Here is a 25,911-nt window from a genome sequence, read left to right as displayed (position 1 = left end):
TTTATATAATAGTAGTTATTTACAAATAAAATGTAAATTATATATAAATAATAGTTATTATTTAATAAATAATGATTATATAACAAATAATTGTTCTATATAATATTGGTACATTCGGCGCCTCATACTCATTCGTCTCCAACGTACGGCACCGTACGCGGATAAAGAGAAATTATACCTGACGGTCCTGCACTGTATTACATCCAGAATATCCAGATCAATTTATCTCGGCCCGGCTGGAAAGATTCATAGACCACCGTAGTAATGGCATCATCATCGGAGCAGTTTCCCGACATTCACTCTGTAAATGCCGTATACGATGTCTTGATTGTAGGAGCTGGTATTCAAGGGTCTTCTACAGCTTATCATTGTGTAAAGCAGGGGTTAAAAACCGTGCTATTGGAACAAGTATGTTGAATTCAACTTAAATCTTAGTTAGCTTTAACCCAGGGAGCTCCCGCCCGCTTTGCGGATTAACTTAGCTTAAACTTTCTCAAATCAATGTTTGCATATTGATTGAAATGAAATATAAGAGAGAGAGAGAGCTGCATGAGATTAGAAGAGCGAATAAGCCGAACAATTGTGCAAATTATGACTAAAGCATGAAACTTTCACAAGTATTAGTATATGCCGTAAGATCTATTTTAAAGATGGGAGGTAGGCCTAGGCCTAAATATATAAATGCCATTTTCGGCCGTTGCCATGGCAACGGATTAATTTCTCAAAAATAACACATTCCCATGTAAATGGTAAATAAACATGATATAGATGACCAAAATGATAATTTTCAGGCTCCCAATTGAATACATATGGAAGTTAGAAATATTCAAGATCACCAATTGGTCCGTTGCCATGGCAACGGCTTGTTTTTCCCCAGAAAAATAAAAAATTAGATTAAAAAATGTAGAATATGATTTATCTTTAATTTCCCCTAATTTTAGTGTTAAACAAAGATATTTGGGTTGCTAAATGTATAAATTACATCTCAAGCCATTGCCATGGCAACCAAATAACATCTAATTTACAAAAATAACATGGTTGACAACACAATGGACAGGTGGAAAATACAATTGGAATTGACTTAATCAGTATGCTTAAGTTCTGAACCCCTCATTTAAACAAAAAATACAAAGTGTTCTGCAGATCTTTATAAAGATAAAAAAATTATGTTGCCTTGGTAATGCTTGAATTAAGTGAAAAAAACAATGCTGCAAAGATCCCGTTGCCATGGCAACAGCTTATTTCCCTCTAGAAAGGTAAAAATATCGATAAAAATTGAGAAAACATGTATGATCATCATTCCATTTTCAATAATTTTAGGGTACTAATCGAGATATGTTTGTGACTAAATTTATAAATATAACATCTTAAGCCATTGCCATGGCAACCAGATAACATCTAATAAAAAAACATGGATGACAAGGTTATGGATAGGTGAAAAATACAATAAAATTTAAATATGTACATGCATATAGGGTTTGACCTAGGACTCAATTAATTCAGGGGAAATAATACAGTGAGTGTTCTGCATGAACTAATTAGAATGATACATACAGATTGATGTTGCCTTGGTAATACTTGAATTCAGCGATAAATATCAATGTTGTAAATGGCCTGTTGCCATAGCAACGGATCATTTAGTACCAGTTTTGATTTAAAAAAGGACTGTAGAATCTGATTTTTCTTGCATTTCCCACAATCTTAGTGTGCTAAACATAGATACACTGTATGTCTGATACAAAATGTATAAATAACATCTGAAGCTATTGCCATGGCAACCAAATAATATCTAATTTACAAAAAAAAAAAATAATTTCGATGACAAGATTATGGACAGGTGGAAAATACAATTACTAATAGGTCAATGTGCGAAGTATTCTGCATAAGTTCATTAAATTAATAAATTGATGTTGCCTTGGTAATACTTGAATTTAATGATAAATATTAGTGTTTCATGGCAATGGCTTAAGATGTTATATTTATAAATATAGTCACAAATATATCTCGATTAGTACCTTAAAATTATTGAAAATGGAATGATGATCATACATGTATTTTACATTTTTATCAATATTTTTACCTTACTGGAGGGAAATAAGATGTTGCCATGGGCATGGCAACGGGCCCTTTGCAACATTGTTTTCTTTTTTTTTATTTAATTCAATCATTACCAAGGCAACATATTTTTTTATATTTATAAAGAACTCTTGCAGAACACTTTCTGTAATTTTTGCTCAAATGAGGGGGTCAAAACTTAAGCATACATGCAGATTAAGTCAATTCTAATTTAATTTTCCACCTGTCCATTTTGTTTTCAACCATGTTATTTTTGTAAAGTAGATGTTATCGGCAATGGCTTGAGATGTAATTTATACATTTAGCAACCAAAATATATTTGGTGTATATTGACTTGAAAACGGGAGGTTTTAGTACAACAGGATTACATATCTCGTTAAACAGACAATGCGAGCATCAGGAACAATGAAGACATAGGCCCTGAGCAAATTATGTTTCATAAAGTTATGATATTTTATTTTTATGTAATATAACATAACATTATCATGATATAATATAACGTAACTAACAATAATTTATTCCTTCCCACTACGTTTCTCTCACTTTCTCCCTCTTTTTCTCTTTTTCCCCGTTTTTTTTTTTTTTTTTTTTTTTTTTTGGCCAGCCGATTGGGGGGGGGGGGGCACGTGCCCCCCCCCCATGCCCCCCCCCCCGTAGTTACGCCACTGTAAATCTATATCATGTTTATTTACCATTTACATGGGAATGTGTTATTTTTGAGAAATTAATCCGTTGCCATGGCAACGGCCGAAAATGGCATTTATATATTTACCTCCCATCTTTAAAATAGATCTTACGGCATATACTAATACTTGTGAAAGTTTCATGCTTTAGTCAAAATTTGCACAATTGTTGTGATTTTTGGAGCCCATCCGCTCTACTAGACTGAGAGTTCGAGAGCATCCATTGCAAGATGGGCCTATTGATATAAATTGGTAATATATGAGCAAAGTCTGCTTTTTTTTTATGGCTCTTGCCCTTTCAATTTCTCAGACACCTAGAGATCTAGTACCATAATACATAATAAATTAACAGTTTACAATTTTTCTGAACAAACCAAAATTTAGATATAAATGCCAAACAAATTGTGAACAAACACAGAAAAAAACCTGATTAACTCTCAGCAAAATAACTTAATGAATTTTATGTGAGTAGATTGTGTAACGAACACTTTTCATAATGACATATCAAATGCAATATTTTGTTAAAATTCATCAAACTTTCACTATACACAATACATGTCGGTCTACAAAAATAAAGATATATAAAATTTTTGCGGAGATCAGTTTTCGATTTAGGATATCAGTCTCCGATCACAATCACACTCTTCTCATGTGAAATATTTTGGTCCCTTGAAAATGGCATCGTATTGCCAAACGTGTTTTCTGTGGGATCAGTTGGAAAATTCACAAAATCACTGATCAGCTATTTTGAGCATACATGTTGCTTTTAGTAAATAAAGGCTTTGAAAATGTGTTTTGGCCCTGATTTATTATCTTTCTATTTAAGTATAATTCCATTTGGTAGGATTTCGCAAAGTTTTAAGCGTATTCAAATTATCAATGTGTAAATGTGCATGATCGGGAATACATGGTTGGTCAGTATATGTGATCACTATCAGTATGGTAGAACTCATATATATGCCTTTGTGTTGATCCATTGTGATGTATGAAATCTTGGAAGAGGAAAAAATCTAGGGGTCAAAACCGGGGGGGGGGGGTACTGGAATTATTACATATATATGGCGCGCCAAAGTCAGGTGTTGGGGGCTCTGGAACTAGATCTTGGTCTTAAAACGGAACAGCTCTTGGATCAACGATTTCTAAAAATGCAATGATCTGGAACTGACCACATAAAAAAAGGGGCTCACCGGAACTCATTAGATCGTAATTAGGCGTAATTGGTAGCGGCTACGTAAAAAAAAATGCATGGGCGTCTTGCTAGATTAATATCGGGCTAGCACATGTGTGGAGCTTCGACTGGCTGAGTAGTTCATGATGGGCGTGAAATGGAACAAGCAATCACAATTTTGAGGGTTACCAGAACGGGAAAAATAGGAATTTTTATGGCTTTCTGAATTTTGGTGATGTTCTGGAATGGAAATTTAGGCTGAAAATGGGGGTCTCAACTGCAGCACATATACATTTACATGTATGTTCAGGAACCACCTTGTTTTTCATCAAATCAAATCATAATTTGGTCCTGTAATTGTAATTTTATTATTGAATGAACTTATGATGTCAGGATAGACTTTCCCCTTTAGAACTTTATCTGACAAATAGATCAAAAAGTTTAGATAAGAAAGATCAAGACAGACACTTGTGGCTAAAATCAGTTGAGATTGAGTGGTGAGATGAGACAAGACAAGAGAACGATACACAATCACTCTCTCAAGACAAGACATTATACACAAATTGAGGTAAAGCAATGAGATTAACTCATTAAAGAAACTTTGGGTTTTTTATTTTCTCAATGTCTTGGACTTTGAGACAAGATATTTTTCTTTGAGACAAAGACCAAGACCCGGACGTATTGTATGTTCACACCCAAGACTGAGACATGTCTCAGGACACATACTACCATTAACTAAAACAACCAAAAAAGTATTTCCTACATTAGGAGAATGGCATTTTACACATATATACCAATATCACTGTATTTTTTTGCTTACTAGTACACATATACGTCAGTATTACAGATCACCTTTTCCTACAGAAATTACTTGATGTGTTTCTAACCAAATTGTTTTGATAACAATTTTGGGATATTTTGAGGAAATAATAGGAAGTATCTTTTTGTGTGTGTGTTGAACCGTAAATGGTCTTGACCTTTTCTGTCACAGCGCCTATCTTTCTAGCTCTATCTATTCTTCTGATTTGTATGCTTCGCTCAAGTTGTATGGTGAAACACATCTTTCAAAACGATAATTATGAAATATTTACTGAATTCCTCCTATCCCACTTGCCATTGTGAGTGATGTTTTCTGTTATACATGTACATGTAGTTACATCAATGTACATGTTTAAAGTGGTTCAAGGTTCTTTCTTGCAGAACAGTAGGCTATTAGAGTACTTTGATATACTTTATCATATTTAAAGTTCAAAGTCCTTCCTGATTGTTTTGACATCCAGAGGTATATATATGTTTTAGGGCCTGCACTGATGCAGTGGCCGCGGAAGCGAGGGGGGGGGGGTGGGGTGGCTTCAGCCCCCCCCCCACTTTTTTCCAAAACCATGTACAAAAATGTAAAAATTACCATATGGGCATTTTCACGGTAACTGACATTACACGGCACAATGTTTTCACACCTTTCATTGTGTGTATCTCTAAAACAACAAATTATGGGAGTTTGCTTTTGATAGAGTTAATAAAGTGAACCTTGCTGTATACTCTGATACTAAGTTTTCCTATGTAACCACATTTTTTTACGCATCAGCAAGCAAAAATGTGTCGGTAACTGACATTACGCAAAAGGACATGCAATTTCAGGGTGATCATTAAAATTGAAATATCTCATGTCCCTGAGTAGATAGAGTAATAATTTGAATATGTAAATATACCTCCGTTACTAGGTTAAGATGTGTCAAAATATTAAAAAATTTGTTTTTGTCTTTTGGGGACTATGATAATTTTTCCACAACCATGCTGGTAACTGACATTACGGTAACTGACATTACACTTATTTGCCATAGAGATAACACATGGAAGTCAAATGTGTGGAATCATTGCATTGTATCTTCTGTGCAGGGCTTCACATGAAAGTGAGCTTGATGTGGAAGTATACCCGAGTTTTTAGGAACATTTCAATGAAAAACTTTTTTCTTTTTCTTAATTCCTTTCTTTGATTTGAACATTTTTATCATTACTTGTCAGTAACTGACAATACACATTAACATTTTCCAGTGCTATATGATTTTCAAAGGCATAATTTTCTTGGTACTTATATGTAAGGCTTTTTAAAATCATAAAAGTTTCACAATACTTCACATTTTTAATTATCAAAAGATAAGAAATGTATGTTTTACTTACTCGGGGGGGGGGGGGGGGGGTGGGGTCATAGCAGCTACAGGTTTTCCTATAGTAATTTAATATTGCATTGACTGTACACATGGATTTTTGACTATACACCCATAATATATTCATCAGTTTTATATTGACTTTTTGAACCTTTTCCTTCTCCAACCTCCCCCTACCCTCAAAAAAGGCAAAAATAAATAAGGGTCTCCTCCCCTAGGCTACATGTACCCCTCCCCCGAATCTCATGCAGCCATGTAGTTTTATTGATTTCTATTCAAGTCAGTGCAAGCAATGCTTGTTCATATCTGTCGGATTTCAATTCTCTTCATAATTTGTTGTCTCACCTGCATAGCAGAGTGAGACTGTAGGCGCCGCTTTTCCGACGGCGGCGGCGATGGCGGCGGCGACGGCGTCAACACCAAATCTTAACCTGAGGTTAAGTTTTTGAAATGACAGCATAACTTAGAAAGTATATGGACCTAGTTCATGAAACTTGGCCATAAGGTTAATCAAGTATTACTGAACATCCTGCCTGAGTTTCATGTCACATGACCAAGGTCAAAGGTCATTTAGGGTCAATGAACTTAGACCATGTTGGGGGAATCAACATCAAAATCTTAACCTAAGGTTAAGTTTTTGAAATGTCATCATAACTTAGAAAATATATGGACCTAGTTCATGAAACTTATACATAAGGTTAATCAAGTATCACTGAATATCCTGCATGAGTTTCACATCACATGACCAAGGTCAAAGGTCATTTAGGGTCAATGAACTTTGGCCGAATTGGGGGTATCTGTTGAATTACCATCATAACATTTGAAAGTTTATGGATCTGATTCATGAAACTTGGACATAATAGTAATCAAGTATTACTGAACATCCTGTGCAAGTTTCAGGTCATATGATCAAGGTCAAAGGTCATTTAGGGTCAATGAACTTTGGCCAAATTGGGGTATTTGTTGAATTACAGCCATAAATTTGAAAGTGTGTTGGTCTAGTTCATAGAACTTGGACATAATAGTAATCAAGTATCACTGAACATCCTGTGCGAGTTTCAGGTCACATGATCAAGATCAAAGGTCATGTAAGGTCAAAGAAATTTGGCCACGTTGGGTTTTTTTGTTGAATTGCCATCATATCTCTATAAGTGTATTGGTCTAGTTCATAAAACGTGGAAATAAGAGTAACCAAGTATCACTGAACATCTTGTGCGAGTTATAGTAGTTTTCAAAATCAGCACTACTGCTATATTGAATCGCGTGATGCAGGTGAGACGGCCAGAGGCATTCCACTTGTTTAATCATTTTCTTTGCTAATTTCTTTTATGAGCTGTCAACAAAAAATAAACTCCAGCTTCTAAACTGAAACTGAACTATTTGTAAATTAGAAAAAAACACCACAGTTTTAGTAGATCCATGCAACATTGATCAGAACTGTCAAATTTCACTTTTCATCTATACTTGTAAACCAAAAACAAAATTGTATCACACATCCACACTACTAACAGGTATAAAAACCAGGAATTTACTTTTAGCGAGGCAATGCTCAAAAGAATCCTAGAAACTAAAAAAGGGACCCTGGAAATCCCCTTCATCACAATGTTAAGCTTTAAAAATGTTGCAGATTTAGGCAATAGGTTGGGAAAAGTACCCCCTACCCCCCCCCCCCCCCCCCGAAAACCAAACAAAAAATTGTCTGATACAAACAATTAGGTACTTGGTAAGTGCATGTATAAAACAATTTCATAGTAATTTTTTTTTTGCACGATGGGAATGCAACTTCCTTCATAATTTCATATAGTATTCCTTGTGAACTATACCTTTAAAAGTCAATAGCAAGCTCCTTCTGGTGTGACTTGACTTAAATAACAAGTATACAATATTTCTTCACCATAAAATTGACCACATATTTGCATTTCAATATTGGTAACCAACGTTTTATCATGGTAACTGACATTACATCTCGGTAACTGACATTACATTTTCCACTTGGTAACTGACATTACATATATTTAATGGTACCCTATGGCTTCATTGTTAATTGGTAATCTTTAATTTTGGTGTAGAAGGGAGGGGTGTTACCTAGAGAGGAAATCTACCAAGTTTCATATAATATATCCTCTTTTCCAGGAAATGAGAAAAAAAAGTTCATGTTTTCGGTAACTGACATTACATACCATATCACATACTTCATCAATGTTTTTTTATCAGATGAATGAATTACTGGTGTTTCTTTCTGTGGGATTTTAAAAAGTGTTATAATAGCAAGCTAAATCACAGGCGAAAACATCATGATCAAACCTGTCCTTTAAAAATCTGTCAAAACAAAATATGTATCAATATACTATTTTCAACACTAATTTGTATCCATACTTTGGCAGCCATTTTGAAATAAAAAATGGCTGCCAGAGTCGGAAAAAAATTTTGTCTCAGAAACTTCAGGTCTTGTTTTATTAAAAAACATAAAGCATTTTACATGAATATCAACTTGATTTTTTTGCCTCTGTGTCCATCTGTGGTGAAAATGCCCATATGGTCGTGATTTTTTGCATGGTCAGCCCCCCCCCCACTTTGAAAACCATTCCGCGGCCCTTGTGATGTGATATGGTCCATTATTATACTCAATGTGTAATCTACATGTATGTGAACTTCTTTATACAAACTGTTAGACCTGAAAAACACTAACATTGAACAGACAGTAATATAACCCATTTTAAAAGGGAATGTCACCCTGACAAAAAGTTCTTTGTAATTTAAATAGCAGAAAAAAATAATAAAATATATTGGTGAAGGTTTGAGGGAAATCCATCAAAGAATAAAAAAAGTTAAGTTAAACTTAATTTATTTGATTTGTGACGTCATTCATGTATGTGAGCAGCTTTCCTACATATCGTATGGAAATGAAATGTCATTTTCTCAGAAAATAGGAAGTACCATGGTCACGTATAAGCAGATACCAGAATACTAGTTCACCTTGATGATGATGTTGTTGTAGAGAATGCGCATTAAAAACTTGTTTCAATTTGCTCTGTTGTAATTTTGATAAAATTTGCATATTAAAATTTAAAACTAAAAGTTATACTGAATGAGATATCTCATGGTTGAACATATTCCAGTTGTGCGTTGACTTTACGACCAGCTCCATGAAACACCTTCCAGCTAAGCCTTTTAAAACTTTCTTTTATTACCTGTAAGTAAATCTAAGTTCTGCTTAAATGACATCTAGGATCATACTTATTACCTGTAAGTAAATCTAAGTTCTGCTTAAATGACATCTAGGATCATACTTATTACCTGTAAGTAAATCTAAGTTCTGCTAAAATGACATCTAGGATCATACTTATTACCTGTAAGTATATCTAAGTTCTGCTAAAATTACATCTAGGACCATACTTATTACCTGTAAGTAAATCTAAGTTCTGCTAAAATTACATCTAGGATCATACTTATTACCTGTAAGTAAATCTAAGTTCTGCTTAAATGACATCTAGGATCATACTTATTACCTGTAAGTAAATCTAAGTTCTGCTAAAATTACATCTCGGATCATACTTATTACCTGTAAGTAAATCCAAGTTCTGCGTAAATGACATCTAGGATCATACTTATTACCTGTAAGTATATCTAAGTTCTGCTTAAATGACATCTAGGATCATACTTATTACCCGTAAGTAAATCTAAGTTCTGCTTAAATGACATCTAGGATCATACTTATTACCCGTAAGTAAATCTAAGTTCTGCTTAATGACATCTAGGATCATACTTATTATCTGTAAGTAAATCTAAGTTCTGCTTAAATGACATCTAGGATCATACTTATTACCCGTAAGTAAATCTAAGTTCTGCTTAATGACATCTAGGATCATACTTATTACCTGTAAGTAAATCTAAGTTCTGCTTAAATGACATCTAGGATCATACTTATTACCCGTAAGTAAATCTAAGTTCTGCTAAAATGACATCTAGGATCATACTTATTACCTGTAAGTAAATCTAAGTTCTGCTTAAATGACATCTAGGATCATCCTTATTACCCGTAAGTAAATCTATGTTCTGCTTAAATGACATCTAGGATCATACTTATTACCTGTAAGTAAATCTAAGTTCTGCTAAAATAACATCTAGGATCATACTTATTACCTGTAAGTAAATCTAAGTTCTGCTAAAATTACATCTAGGATCATACTTATTACCTGTAAGTATATCTAAGTTCTGCGTAAATGACATCTAGGATCATACTTATTACCTGTAAGTATATAAATCTAAGTTCTGCTTAATGACATCTAGGATCATACTTATTACCTGTAAGTCTATAAATCTAAGTTCTGCTAAAATGACATCTAGGATCATACTTATTACCTGTGATTAAATCTAAGTTCTGCTTAAATGACATCTAGGATCATACTTATTATTTGTAAGTAAATCTAAGTTCTGCTTAAATGACATCTAGGATCATACTTATTACCTGTAAGTCTATAAATCTAAGTTCTGCTTAATGACATCTAGGATCATACTTAATAACTGTGATTAAATCTAAGTTCTGCTTAAATGACATCTAGGATCATACTTATTATTTGTAAGTAAATCTAAGTTCTGCTTAAATGACATCTAGGATCATACTTATTATTTGTAAGTAAATCTAAGTTCTGCTAAAATGACATCTAGGATCATACTTATTACCTGTAAGTCTATAAATCTAAGTTCTGCTTAATGACATCTAGGATCATACTTATTACCTGTAAGTCTATAAATCTAAGTTCTGCTTAATGACATCTAGGATCATACTTAATAACTGTGATTAAATCTCTAAGTTCTGCTTAAATTACATCTAGGATCATACTTATTACCCGTAAGTAAATCTAAGTTCTGCTTAAATGACATCTAGGATCATACTTATTACCTGTGATTAAATCTAAGTTCTGCTTAAATGACATCTAGGATCATACTTATTACCTGTAAGTAAATCTAAGTTCTGCTTAAATGACATCTAGGATCATACTTTATTCTTTCTTTTAAATCAACTAGTTCAGTCTACCCCATTCCCGTGGAAGTTCCCATGGCCAGTCTAGAATCATCCGCTACTCTTACGAACAGACACACTACTCTCAGATGATGACTGAAGCTTTCCCAATGTGGAAAGATTTGGAGAAAGAAACCAATACACATCTTTACAAGTAAAGTATATTAAACAAGTTTCCTTCTATTAACCAGAGAACTTCTTGAGAAATAAAATTCTAAAAAATGTAGGTATTCTGCATTATGGATTATTTAGAATGAATTCACTACAACAGGGATGGTGAACCTGAGGGACTAGGGAGGCACAGTGTCAGTGACCCCCCCCCCCCACCCCACTGTACTAAAAAATGTCCCTTTTTACCTAAGAAAAATGCCTCCTTACAAATGAGTTCAGTGCCCCTTTTAATCTTTATAGAAGGATGCATTTATGTGTTATCGAGTGCCCCTTTGCCGTTTGACAACTGCCCATTCTCATATCATGTAAACTTTAGTTTTTTTTTTATTGTTCCTCTCTTTTTATGCCAATCCGTGCCTGTTTTCCTTTATTTAGCGTTCTGTTTTCTCCTGTAAGTGCAGCTTTTAAATTGTCCCTTTTGAAATTTGTTTCTTGCCTCATTTACCTGTAGCTCATTTTGTCATGGTGAATTCCAATTCTGCAGTGTGCTCCTTTTCAGCTCTGATCAAGTGCCCTGTGCCCATTTGAATATGCCCTCATTTACTTCTGATATATGCTCCTTTTTATGTCCCCGCAGACGAAGTCCAGAGGGGGCATTAAGCGTTGCCCCTGTCCGTCCATCCGTCCCCCCCCCCACTTGGTTTCCGCATGATAACTTATGAAATATTCAACGGATTAAATTTTTTTTTTATGTGTAAGAAGATGACACCAAAATACAAGCTAAGTTCGAATTCGGAGTCCGCAAGTCAAAGGTCACAGCTCATTATATTATATGCGAGTTGGTTTCCACATGATAACTTTGGAAATATTCACCAGATATTAAAAATGTTTGGTGTCTGGGTAGATGACACCAAAATACAGTCAGGTCACATCAAATGACCTGACTGTCATATCTTCTGTCAGAGATTATTATGGAAAGGATGAGTCTTTGGGTCAAAGGTCTAAATTTGTTCATTTCATGCATATTGGTTTCTGCACGATACTAAGTTCAAACATATTGAATGAATTTCTGATCGCGTTATGCAGGGGCATCTGTGTCCTTTGCACACGTCAAATTTCTAGTATTTTCTAGTTGTTACAAAAAATTCAGTCTGTTAATTTGTAAGATAAGTGGAATTTGCTCTGTTTTATTTCTGAAAGACAGTGAAACCAAAAGGGGCAGGGGGCTCTTGCTCCATTAAATTTGCCCAAAGGATAAAAAGTGTCCTTTTTCAAAATAAGATGTGCCCTTGTGAAGTAACAATTTTTTATTCTCTGTACTTTCTTTTGTGAAGTTGACTCTTTGCTTTTTGTTATACTTTTCATATTGTGAAATGTTTCCTTTTCTTTTCAAACGCCCCATGAAAGGGCACTTATACTATACAGAGAAGACATAATTGGTTGAATCCTACTCAAGAAGCATTTTAAAGGGGAAATTCACGGTTCACCCAAAAAAAAGTTTGTGGTAAAAATAGCAGAAAAAAAATCATAAAGAATATTGGTGAAGGTTTGAGGAAATTTCATTTAAGATTAAGAAAGTTATTAGGATTTTAACTTTTGGATTTGTGATGTCATTAATGAGCCCCATATGTTATGTAATATAAAATGCATGGATTTCAATTGTTTAAATGTTTCCTGATCCTCGTGACTTATTTTTGTTTTCTATTCATGATCTGGTGTGAAATGATTTGTCTATTGATATACAAAAGGTACTGTAAAACCATTTCTGTGAAAATGACATTTCATTGGTTTTTTTACCATTCACTATGTACAATGTAGGAATGCTGCTCGCATATGACGTCACAAATCACAAAATTTAAATTCTAATAACTTTTTAATTCTTTGATGGATTTTTATCAAACCTTCTTCAATATTTTTGTTTATTTTTTCTGCTATTTTTACAATAAACTTGAGCATAAAAAGGGCATTTACTTTTTTACCTTACAATACCCTTGGGAGGCAAAAAAATCACCCCTCCATCTTTTTCTGTGATAACATAGCCCTATGTTTGTTCTCTTTATGCGAGATAATGGGTCGTCTTTCATTAGGGAATTTTCTGATGATAACTTTCTCTTCAACAAACAAAATAATTTCTTGTGTTAGAATTTTCTATGTCTTTTACATTATAAATTCAGAATTGTAATTAGCACCAGAATAGACCAAAGTCCAGTCTTTACAGACACTTTTTTGACTGCCCTGCCCTGATAAAGCCAGGGTGAAAAAAATAATTCAAAATTATCCCTACATGTACCTATTAAGATGCTCCCAATGAGATAAAAGTAGGACTGTGTCGGGAAGGATTTTTCCAAATTTCGGCCTGCTCCAACTTGGGTAGAAAAACAACTCCCAGCCAACACCCAGACGCATCTTCTGTTGAGACGCTATCGGGGTGCAGTCTGTCTGAGTTCTTCCCTCTCCCCCTCCCCTTCCTATTCTCTCCTCTCTCTCTCTATACCTCATTTCCCCTACTTTTTTTCCTTTCTCATTTTCCTTCTCTTTCCTTTTTGTCTCGCCCACCAGAGGTGAAGGCGAGGCTAAGGGATCCAAATGTCGTCCGTCCGTCAAAAACATTATGACGCATAACTCTGCAACCATACATTGTAGGTCACTTTTCACCCAAACTTGGGTTGTTGATGTACTTAGGAGACCTGCATGTGATGCTGCAGTCTGAGGTCACATGGTAAGGTCAAAGGTTACTTTGACCTCAACGTTAAAGTTTACATGTAAAAGTCAACATTAAAGTCAACGTACAAGACTCTCTTATGGCACATAACTCCATAACCGTAAGTCACTTTTCACCAAATTTTGGGTTGTAGATGTACTTAGGAGACCTGCATGTTATGCTGCAGTCGGAGGTTACAGGGTAAGGTTAAAGGTCATTTTGAGGTAAACGTTTAAGTTTATGTGCAAGACTCTTATGACACATAACTATGCAAAGTTAAGTTACTTATTATAAACCAAACTTGGATTGTAGCTGTACTTAGGAGACCTGCATGTGATGCTGCAGTCTGAGGTCACATGGTAAGGTCAAAGGTTACTTTGACCTCAACGTTAAAGTTTACATGTAAAAGTCAACATTAAAGTCAACGTACAAGACTCTCTTATGGCACATAACTCCATAACCGTAAGTCACTTTTCACCAAACTTGGGTTGTAGATGTACTTAGGAGACCTGCATGTTATGCTGCAGTCAGAGGTTACAGGGTAAGGTCAAAGGTCATTTTGAGGTAAACTTAAAGTTTATGTGCAAGACTTTCTTGTGACAGATAATTGTGCAACCATAAGTCACTTTTCATCCTAACTCGGGTTGTAGAGGTACTTAGGAGACCTCATGTTATGCTGCAGTCTGAAGTCACATGGTGAGTTCTAAGGTCATTTTAAGGTAAATGTTAAAGTTCAAATACCTCTTTTGACACATAACTCCACAACCGTAAGTCACTTTTCACCCAAACTTGGGTTGTAGAAATAGGAGACCTGCATGTTATGCTGCAGTCGGAGGTGACATGGTAAGGTCAAATGTCATTTTGAGGTTGACGTTAAAGTTTACGTGCAAGACTCTCTTATGACACATAGTAACTCTGCAACTGTAAGTCATTTATAAACCAAACTTGGATTGTAGATGTATTTAGGAGACCTACATGTCATGCTGCAGTCGGAGGTCACATGGTAAGGTTAAAGGTCATTTTGAGGTAAATGTTAAAGTTTACATGCAAGACTCTTATGACACATAACTCTGCAACCGTAAGTCAACTTTCACCCAAACTTTGGTTGTAGACGTACTTGGAGACCTGCATGTTATGCTGCAGTAGGAGGTCACATGGTAAGGTTAAAGGTCATTTTGAGAATTACCTCAACGTTAAAATGTATGTGCAAGACTCTCTTATGACACAACATTGATTATGCCTTGTTTATTTTTCCTCTCCCTTTCCTTCATTGATTTCTTTCTCCTTTCCTCTTCCCTTTAATAATTCGTTCTTGTTTCTCTTCTCTTCCCTGTTCTCTCCTACATTTGCCTTGTCTATTTCTCTTTCTCCCCTTCTTTTTCACTCTCCTTTTCTTTTCTCTTTTTATTTCCTTTCCCTTCCTCTTTTGCTCTCCTTTTCTCTCCCCTTTCTTTTCTCTCCCCTCTCATTTTCTCATTTCCCCTTTCTTCCCTCTCCCCATTTCTCTTCTCTCTCTTTTACTTTTCTCTCTTTTCCTTTTTTCCTTCTACTTCTTTTCTTTCCTCCTTTTCTCTCTCCTTTTCCCACTTTCTTTTCTTTCCCTTCTAGCTCTCCTTTCATTTCCTTCCATTAAATTCTCTCTTCCCCCTCTTTTTCTTTCCCCTCTCCCCTTCCTTTATTTTCTTTCACCTTTTCTCTCTTTTTCCTCTTCCCTTTTCCTCCCTATTCTCGTCTTCTTTATGTGTCTTTCTTCTCTTTTCTTTCATTAGCTTCTCCCTCTGTCTGTCTCTCTCTTTTTTTTTTTGGGGGGGGGGCATCCATGGTCGGTATGGAAACCTTACCAGGGTAGGATTTCAGTAAGTGTCTGTTAAGACAGAGCACGGAGGCTCCGACCCGCGGTTTTATTGCCTCATCGAGGAATTCCACCCCCCTTTTTCTACCTGCCCTCTGCCAGGGCACTGCCTATTAAAGGTCAAGTCCACCCCAGGAAAATGCTGACTTGAATAAATAGAGAAAAATCAAACTAGCATAGTGCTGAAAATTTCATCAAAATCGGATGTGAAATAAGAAAGTTATGACATTTTAAAGTCTCGCTTATTTTTCACAAAACATTGATATGCACAACTAGGTGAGTCAGTTGATGATGTCCATCACTCACTATTTCTTTTGTTTTTTATTGTTTGAGTTATACAATATTTCATTTTTTATAGATTCAACAATAAGGACCAACTTGACTGAACCATATAGTATCAAACAATGCTAATTCCACATGATCAGGGAGGAATTAATCGTTTTATCAATTGACAATGAGGAGAAAATTAGAATATTTCATATAATAAAATACAAAAGAAATAGTGAGTGGATGACGTCATAATCTCCTCATTTGCATACCAGTCAGGATGTGCATATAACTGTTTTGTGAAATTAAGCGAAACTTTAAAATGTCATAACTTCTTATTTTACATCCGATTTTGATGACATTTTCAGTGTTATGTTTGTTGGATTTTTCTCTTTTTATTCAAAATCACATTTTTGTTGGGGTGGACTTGTCCTTTAAGAAACATAAATTAGGATTTCAAATTTTTCCAAACTGCAACCGAGCACATACTTCAAATTTCATAATCCTTAAAGAAATGTAGAGGCAAAAACATGATTTTTAAAGACAACAAAAATCTGCAGGCAAATCAAATTCATTGAAAATTTAGAGCAGGGTAGGAATGTCCATAGTTACATGGAAAAAAACTTGAGGCATTGTTCAACATTACTTACATGACCCATGGTATCATAAGAGAATCATAAGCCATTTTGTGCAACTTATTTGTTTGTATTTTTTTTTAAATGCATGTTAATTACTTTACAGCACAGGTGATGTAATTTGTCTCACCAAGAATGTAAAAAAAAGCTGAGTTAATTTTATTGTGCCATTCTGAATAATTCCTTTTATAGTTAAATTGATCAAAGGATAAAGTTGGTTTGATAATAGCATGTCCAAACTGCTCTATAGCACTGAACACATATAACTTGCAAGATATCATTACTGGGTTACCACATCACCTTGAACACCAGGAGCACCTGACACAGTGCAACCATCTCCAGGCCTGGACAACAACCTCTGTTGGGGAGTTCTCCATTCTGAATCCAAAGAAATTAATTTTCTTGTTATATTTGTTTAAATTATCATTGTAGTAAATGTGCTTTGTTCATTTTATTTCCATTATCTTGAACATTAGGAAGACAGGTCTTTTGACTATCTCACTCCCACCAATGCGTTCACTGTATGACAGTTCTTTGGAACAGATGAGAAAGTTTAAAAGAGCACACAGGATCCTTGACCATGAAGCTCTCAAGAAAGAATACCCTGAGATAGATTTTCCTAAAGAATCACTGGTCTTTATGGATTATGATGGAGGTACTCTAAGAGCAGACAAGGCTTTACGTGCATACCAGGTAAATATTAATCAATTATTGTACTAGTAACCATGCATGAGTACATGTATGTGGCTGCCATGTGTTTGCTCCCTGATACTATTTAGTAGGAATAGGTATGATACAAACTGTAAACTTTTGAAGTAGCTCCCAGTATAGTAAGGTGGAAGGCACAAATAGAAAATGAAACAATACAAATAATACTAACTCTCTACAGTGTAGATCACTTTTTTATTAAATTTATTACTTGATATTTATTTCTGAAGTTATAGAGAACTTTGGTTGGCATAGTATCCATTATTTTTATCAAAAATTTGTAAAATACATTACATGGAATGATATGAATCCTACAGATGCTATTTGAAAGTTGAGACCTGTTCATTTTATTATGACATATTAATGGTTGTCAATGTTTGTTCTTGAGGATAGATGAGTCAAATATTACACATGAAGTCATATATATTGACAACGAAGGAAAAACACACATACACACACACACTAAATGTTTCCATAGTGCGAAATGCAGTGACAGCAATTTTTCTTTACAGCTTAAAATGCCCTTTGAGCTCTATTAAACAAGCTAGAGATAATCAAAGAGTTCCCATTGATGCAATGAGTGATAAAATCAATCACTGTAGGTCATAAATAAAATCAAATGATTTTACTTAATATGCAACCTTGGAACTCCTATTACTTTTTTAACTCTAAAGTCTAAGAATTAATTCAATGTGAAGGGTAATAAAATCTGTTATTCAAGGTTATAATTTAATACTTTGAGAATGATTTCTCTCAGTAAATCAAAATCTCTTGAAAAGATAACATCGTGTATGCATTATTTTGTAGTTATGATAAACACAAGCTGGAGGCACTGCAAGCTTTTATTTTTTCTTTTCAATCTGACTTCATTATTAACGCATCCCAATTTGACCTTCTCTCTGGCATTTTGACAGATCTTAATTTCAGACCATGAGTTTATCCTGGCCCTAGATCTGAGGCGCTTCCAAAACAAACAGAGATATTCTCACTACTCAATTTTCTTGCAGATGTTTCAATCAATTATGCAATAAATCTGGTTTAAAAATTTGCTTGAAGTTGCCAAGTTCATGAATAGTATAACCCCAAACCAAGCAGTGTCTTGTTCTATAAAACTTATTGTACAATTATTATTTCTTGTAGTCCTCCATTTGCAATATTTTCAAGGGAAAGCCACATTTCTACAGGGCACATTTCTATTACAATTAAAATAGAACATTTTTTTAAAAAGTATATAATTTGTAATACCAACGATATTAAGACCAATCAATACAACACCCTTTTCCAAGCGCATTGTACTGTACTTGATGACCATGAATTCATTCTTAATCCTGTTTGTCACTGTGGCAAGTACTATGGAAACTTTCTTTTTAATTGGCTCCTAACCCGTTATACAGTAGAATTAACCATTAATGTCTTGAACAAGAATTGTCCAATCTGGATTTGTCATTGGGACCCCCTTCACCCCTCCACTTCAACCTATCTACATTTAGCTCACTATGGTGGCATGGTATGACCTGTAGGGTAACATCAATATATTATACAGGTATGCCACAGCATCCAGGTCTGTCTTGACAAATAGAAGTCTTGAGGAGTTATTGATTATATTCACAGGATAGATTTAAGGATTGCGGTGGCATTCTGAAAGAAGAAGAGAAGGTTCTTGAGATCACCCCTGGTACTGTGGTGATTGTAAGGACAAACAAGGCCACATATAAGACCCGTCAACTCATCCTCACCCCAGGAGCATGGGCACAGAAGGTCCTTAAGCCACTTGGTTTAGATGTACCTTTAACAGTAAGTACTCGGCCCCGTCTTACAAAGGGTTGCAATTGATCCAATCAATCTCAACTATGGATGGCCATCAGCATCTAAATGCAAATTTGTTAAAAACATTTTTTTAGATATGATGTATATTGATACATTCACCATTCTCTGGAAGATTCAGTGTGATTCTCTTTGTTTACTAAGAAGATTGTGCAAAATTCCTGGAGAAAAAAATGATGGTATGGATGGATTTCCATTTTCTTGAGATTGATTTGATCAATCGAAATTTTTTTTAAGACTGGGCCCAGATGTTTCAGTCTAAAATCACTTTGATTTATTTCCATGTACTGGGTATCTTGAAATGTAAGGAATCTTAACCCTATCGGGGGGGGGGGGGGGTCTTGGCAAATTAAGGCAAATTAAGGCAAAAAAATCACCCCTCCATCTTTTTCTGTGATAACATAGCCCTATGTTTGTTCTCTTTATGCGAGATAATGGGTCGTCTTTCATTAGGGAATTTTCTGATGATAACTTTCTCTTCAACAAACAAAATAATTTCTTGTGTTAGAATTTTCTATGTCTTTTACATTATAAATTCAGAATTGTAATTAGCACCAGAATAGACCAAAGTCCAGTCTTTACAGACACTTTTTTGACTGCCCTGCCCTGATAAAGCCAGGGTGAAAAAAATAATTCAAAATTATCCCTACATGTACCTATTAAGATGCTCCCAATGAGATAAAAGTAGGACTGTGTCGGGAAGGATTTTTCCAAATTTCGGCCTGCTCCAACTTGGGTAGAAAAACAACTCCCAGCCAACACCCAGACGCATCTTCTGTTGAGACGCTATCGGGGTGCAGTCTGTCTGAGTTCTTCCCTCTCCCCCTCCCCTTCCTATTCTCTCCTCTCTCTCTCTATACCTCATTTCCCCTACTTTTTTTCCTTTCTCATTTTCCTTCTCTTTCCTTTTTGTCTCGCCCACCAGAGGTGAAGGCGAGGCTAAGGGATCCAAATGTCGTCCGTCCGTCAAAAACATTATGACGCATAACTCTGCAACCATACATTGTAGGTCACTTTTCACCCAAACTTGGGTTGTTGATGTACTTAGGAGACCTGCATGTGATGCTGCAGTCTGAGGTCACATGGTAAGGTCAAAGGTTACTTTGACCTCAACGTTAAAGTTTACATGTAAAAGTCAACATTAAAGTCAACGTACAAGACTCTCTTATGGCACATAACTCCATAACCGTAAGTCACTTTTCACCAAATTTTGGGTTGTAGATGTACTTAGGAGACCTGCATGTTATGCTGCAGTCGGAGGTTACAGGGTAAGGTTAAAGGTCATTTTGAGGTAAACGTTTAAGTTTATGTGCAAGACTCTTATGACACATAACTATGCAAAGTTAAGTTACTTATTATAAACCAAACTTGGATTGTAGCTGTACTTAGGAGACCTGCATGTGATGCTGCAGTCTGAGGTCACATGGTAAGGTCAAAGGTTACTTTGACCTCAACGTTAAAGTTTACATGTAAAAGTCAACATTAAAGTCAACGTACAAGACTCTCTTATGGCACATAACTCCATAACCGTAAGTCACTTTTCACCAAACTTGGGTTGTAGATGTACTTAGGAGACCTGCATGTTATGCTGCAGTCAGAGGTTACAGGGTAAGGTCAAAGGTCATTTTGAGGTAAACTTAAAGTTTATGTGCAAGACTTTCTTGTGACAGATAATTGTGCAACCATAAGTCACTTTTCATCCTAACTCGGGTTGTAGAGGTACTTAGGAGACCTCATGTTATGCTGCAGTCTGAAGTCACATGGTGAGTTCTAAGGTCATTTTAAGGTAAATGTTAAAGTTCAAATACCTCTTTTGACACATAACTCCACAACCGTAAGTCACTTTTCACCCAAACTTGGGTTGTAGAAATAGGAGACCTGCATGTTATGCTGCAGTCGGAGGTGACATGGTAAGGTCAAATGTCATTTTGAGGTTGACGTTAAAGTTTACGTGCAAGACTCTCTTATGACACATAGTAACTCTGCAACTGTAAGTCATTTATAAACCAAACTTGGATTGTAGATGTATTTAGGAGACCTACATGTCATGCTGCAGTCGGAGGTCACATGGTAAGGTTAAAGGTCATTTTGAGGTAAATGTTAAAGTTTACATGCAAGACTCTTATGACACATAACTCTGCAACCGTAAGTCAACTTTCACCCAAACTTTGGTTGTAGACGTACTTGGAGACCTGCATGTTATGCTGCAGTAGGAGGTCACATGGTAAGGTTAAAGGTCATTTTGAGAATTACCTCAACGTTAAAATGTATGTGCAAGACTCTCTTATGACACAACATTGATTATGCCTTGTTTATTTTTCCTCTCCCTTTCCTTCATTGATTTCTTTCTCCTTTCCTCTTCCCTTTAATAATTCGTTCTTGTTTCTCTTCTCTTCCCTGTTCTCTCCTACATTTGCCTTGTCTATTTCTCTTTCTCCCCTTCTTTTTCACTCTCCTTTTCTTTTCTCTTTTTATTTCCTTTCCCTTCCTCTTTTGCTCTCCTTTTCTCTCCCCTTTCTTTTCTCTCCCCTTTCTTTTCTCTCCCCTCTCATTTTCTCATTTCCCCTTTCTTCCCTCTCCCCATTTCTCTTCTCTCTCTTTTACTTTTCTCTCTTTTCCTTTTTTCCTTCTACTTCTTTTCTTTCCTCCTTTTCTCTCTCCTTTTCCCACTTTCTTTTCTTTCCCTTCTAGCTCTCCTTTCATTTCCTTCCATTAAATTCTCTCTTCCCCCTCTTTTTCTTTCCCCTCTCCCCTTCCTTTATTTTCTTTCACCTTTTCTCTCTTTTTCCTCTTCCCTTTTCCTCCCTATTCTCGTCTTCTTTATGTGTCTTTCTTCTCTTTTCTTTCATTAGCTTCTCCCTCTGTCTGTCTCTCTCTTTTTTTTTTTGGGGGGGGGGCATCCATGGTCGGTATGGAAACCTTACCAGGGTAGGATTTCAGTAAGTGTCTGTTAAGACAGAGCACGGAGGCTCCGACCCGCGGTTTTATTGCCTCATCGAGGAATTCCACCCCCCTTTTTCTACCTGCCCTCTGCCAGGGCACTGCCTATTAAAGGTCAAGTCCACCCCAGGAAAATGCTGACTTGAATAAATAGAGAAAAATCAAACTAGCATAGTGCTGAAAATTTCATCAAAATCGGATGTGAAATAAGAAAGTTATGACATTTTAAAGTCTCGCTTATTTTTCACAAAACATTGATATGCACAACTAGGTGAGTCAGTTGATGATGTCCATCACTCACTATTTCTTTTGTTTTTTATTGTTTGAGTTATACAATATTTCATTTTTTATAGATTCAACAATAAGGACCAACTTGACTGAACCATATAGTATCAAACAATGCTAATTCCACATGATCAGGGAGGAATTAATCGTTTTATCAATTGACAATGAGGAGAAAATTAGAATATTTCATATAATAAAATACAAAAGAAATAGTGAGTGGATGACGTCATAATCTCCTCATTTGCATACCAGTCAGGATGTGCATATAACTGTTTTGTGAAATTAAGCGAAACTTTAAAATGTCATAACTTCTTATTTTACATCCGATTTTGATGACATTTTCAGTGTTATGTTTGTTGGATTTTTCTCTTTTTATTCAAAATCACATTTTTGTTGGGGTGGACTTGTCCTTTAAGAAACATAAATTAGGATTTCAAATTTTTCCAAACTGCAACCGAGCACATACTTCAAATTTCATAATCCTTAAAGAAATGTAGAGGCAAAAACATGATTTTTAAAGACAACAAAAATCTGCAGGCAAATCAAATTCATTGAAAATTTAGAGCAGGGTAGGAATGTCCATAGTTACATGGAAAAAAACTTGAGGCATTGTTCAACATTACTTACATGACCCATGGTATCATAAGAGAATCATAAGCCATTTTGTGCAACTTATTTGTTTGTATTTTTTTTTAAATGCATGTTAATTACTTTACAGCACAGGTGATGTAATTTGTCTCACCAAGAATGTAAAAAAAAGCTGAGTTAATTTTATTGTGCCATTCTGAATAATTCCTTTTATAGTTAAATTGATCAAAGGATAAAGTTGGTTTGATAATAGCATGTCCAAACTGCTCTATAGCACTGAACACATATAACTTGCAAGATATCATTACTGGGTTACCACATCACCTTGAACACCAGGAGCACCTGACACAGTGCAACCATCTCCAGGCCTGGACAACAACCTCTGTTGGGGAGTTCTCCATTCTGAATCCAAAGAAATTAATTTTCTTGTTATATTTGTTTAAATTATCATTGTAGTAAATGTGCTTTGTTCATTTTATTTCCATTATCTTGAACATTAGGAAGACAGGTCTTTTGACTATCTCACTCCCACCAATGCGTTCACTGTATGACAGTTCTTTGGAACAGATGAGAAAGTTTAAAAGAGCACACAGGATCCTTGACCATGAAGCTCTCAAGAAAGAATACCCTGAGATAGATTTTCCTAAAGAATCACTGGTCTTTATGGATTATGATGGAGGTACTCTAAGAGCAGACAAGGCTTTACGTGCATACCAGGTAAATATTAATCAATTATTGTACTAGTAACCATGCATGAGTACATGTATGTGGCTGCCATGTGTTTGCTCCCTGATACTATTTAGTAGGAATAGGTATGATACAAACTGTAAACTTTTGAAGTAGCTCCCAGTATAGTAAGGTGGAAGGCACAAATAGAAAATGAAACAATACAAATAATACTAACTCTCTACAGTGTAGATCACTTTTTTATTAAATTTATTACTTGATATTTATTTCTGAAGTTATAGAGAACTTTGGTTGGCATAGTATCCATTATTTTTATCAAAAATTTGTAAAATACATTACATGGAATGATATGAATCCTACAGATGCTATTTGAAAGTTGAGACCTGTTCATTTTATTATGACATATTAATGGTTGTCAATGTTTGTTCTTGAGGATAGATGAGTCAAATATTACACATGAAGTCATATATATTGACAACGAAGGAAAAACACACATACACACACACACTAAATGTTTCCATAGTGCGAAATGCAGTGACAGCAATTTTTCTTTACAGCTTAAAATGCCCTTTGAGCTCTATTAAACAAGCTAGAGATAATCAAAGAGTTCCCATTGATGCAATGAGTGATAAAATCAATCACTGTAGGTCATAAATAAAATCAAATGATTTTACTTAATATGCAACCTTGGAACTCCTATTACTTTTTTAACTCTAAAGTCTAAGAATTAATTCAATGTGAAGGGTAATAAAATCTGTTATTCAAGGTTATAATTTAATACTTTGAGAATGATTTCTCTCAGTAAATCAAAATCTCTTGAAAAGATAACATCGTGTATGCATTATTTTGTAGTTATGATAAACACAAGCTGGAGGCACTGCAAGCTTTTATTTTTTCTTTTCAATCTGACTTCATTATTAACGCATCCCAATTTGACCTTCTCTCTGGCATTTTGACAGATCTTAATTTCAGACCATGAGTTTATCCTGGCCCTAGATCTGAGGCGCTTCCAAAACAAACAGAGATATTCTCACTACTCAATTTTCTTGCAGATGTTTCAATCAATTATGCAATAAATCTGGTTTAAAAATTTGCTTGAAGTTGCCAAGTTCATGAATAGTATAACCCCAAACCAAGCAGTGTCTTGTTCTATAAAACTTATTGTACAATTATTATTTCTTGTAGTCCTCCATTTGCAATATTTTCAAGGGAAAGCCACATTTCTACAGGGCACATTTCTATTACAATTAAAATAGAACATTTTTTTAAAAAGTATATAATTTGTAATACCAACGATATTAAGACCAATCAATACAACACCCTTTTCCAAGCGCATTGTACTGTACTTGATGACCATGAATTCATTCTTAATCCTGTTTGTCACTGTGGCAAGTACTATGGAAACTTTCTTTTTAATTGGCTCCTAACCCGTTATACAGTAGAATTAACCATTAATGTCTTGAACAAGAATTGTCCAATCTGGATTTGTCATTGGGACCCCCTTCACCCCTCCACTTCAACCTATCTACATTTAGCTCACTATGGTGGCATGGTATGACCTGTAGGGTAACATCAATATATTATACAGGTATGCCACAGCATCCAGGTCTGTCTTGACAAATAGAAGTCTTGAGGAGTTATTGATTATATTCACAGGATAGATTTAAGGATTGCGGTGGCATTCTGAAAGAAGAAGAGAAGGTTCTTGAGATCACCCCTGGTACTGTGGTGATTGTAAGGACAAACAAGGCCACATATAAGACCCGTCAACTCATCCTCACCCCAGGAGCATGGGCACAGAAGGTCCTTAAGCCACTTGGTTTAGATGTACCTTTAACAGTAAGTACTCGGCCCCGTCTTACAAAGGGTTGCAATTGATCCAATCAATCTCAACTATGGATGGCCATCAGCATCTAAATGCAAATTTGTTAAAAACATTTTTTTAGATATGATGTATATTGATACATTCACCATTCTCTGGAAGATTCAGTGTGATTCTCTTTGTTTACTAAGAAGATTGTGCAAAATTCCTGGAGAAAAAAATGATGGTATGGATGGATTTCCATTTTCTTGAGATTGATTTGATCAATCGAAATTCTTTTTAAGACTGGGCCCAGATGTTTCAGTCTAAAATCACTTTGATTTATTTCCATGTACTGGGTATCTTGAAATGTAAGGAATCTTAACCCTATCGGGGG

At 35.3% G+C, this 25,911-nt stretch overlaps 1 protein-coding gene across 1 annotated transcript; it reads left to right on the top strand.

Annotated features, from left to right (window-relative positions):
• The first annotated feature begins 163 nt into the window (after positions 1–163).
• On the top strand, positions 164–25,556 carry LOC135153684 (peroxisomal sarcosine oxidase-like). Its single transcript, XM_064097720.1, has 6 exons — positions 164–408; positions 11,121–11,269; positions 17,158–17,374; positions 19,001–19,183; positions 23,527–23,743; positions 25,370–25,556. The coding sequence occupies exons 1-5, from the start codon at positions 265–267 to the stop codon at positions 23,575–23,577; spliced, it is 744 nt and encodes a 247-aa protein (XP_063953790.1). The 5' UTR covers positions 164–264; the 3' UTR covers positions 23,578–23,743; positions 25,370–25,556.
• The last annotated feature ends 355 nt before the right edge of the window (positions 25,557–25,911 follow it).

This window comes from Lytechinus pictus, chromosome 3, assembly GCF_037042905.1.
Source record: "Lytechinus pictus isolate F3 Inbred chromosome 3, Lp3.0, whole genome shotgun sequence".
Lineage (NCBI taxonomy): Eukaryota > Metazoa > Echinodermata > Echinoidea > Temnopleuroida > Toxopneustidae > Lytechinus > Lytechinus pictus.
Note: the sequence above shows the minus strand (reverse complement) of the source record. Positions and strands in the feature narration are given on the sequence as shown.

What these genes read in the sequence shown, in the direction of transcription:
- LOC135153684 (XM_064097720.1), top strand. Translation starts at nt 265, where the DNA reads ATGGCATCATCATCGGAGCAGTTTCCCGACATTCACTCTGTAAATGCC. An exon ending in AAACCGTGCTATTGGAACAA is followed by an intron (nt 409 to 11,120) that starts GTATGTTGAATT and finishes TAAATCAACTAG; the next exon opens with TTCAGTCTACCCCATTCCCG. An exon ending in ACCAATACACATCTTTACAA is followed by an intron (nt 11,270 to 17,157) that starts GTAAAGTATATT and finishes CTTGAACATTAG; the next exon opens with GAAGACAGGTCTTTTGACTA.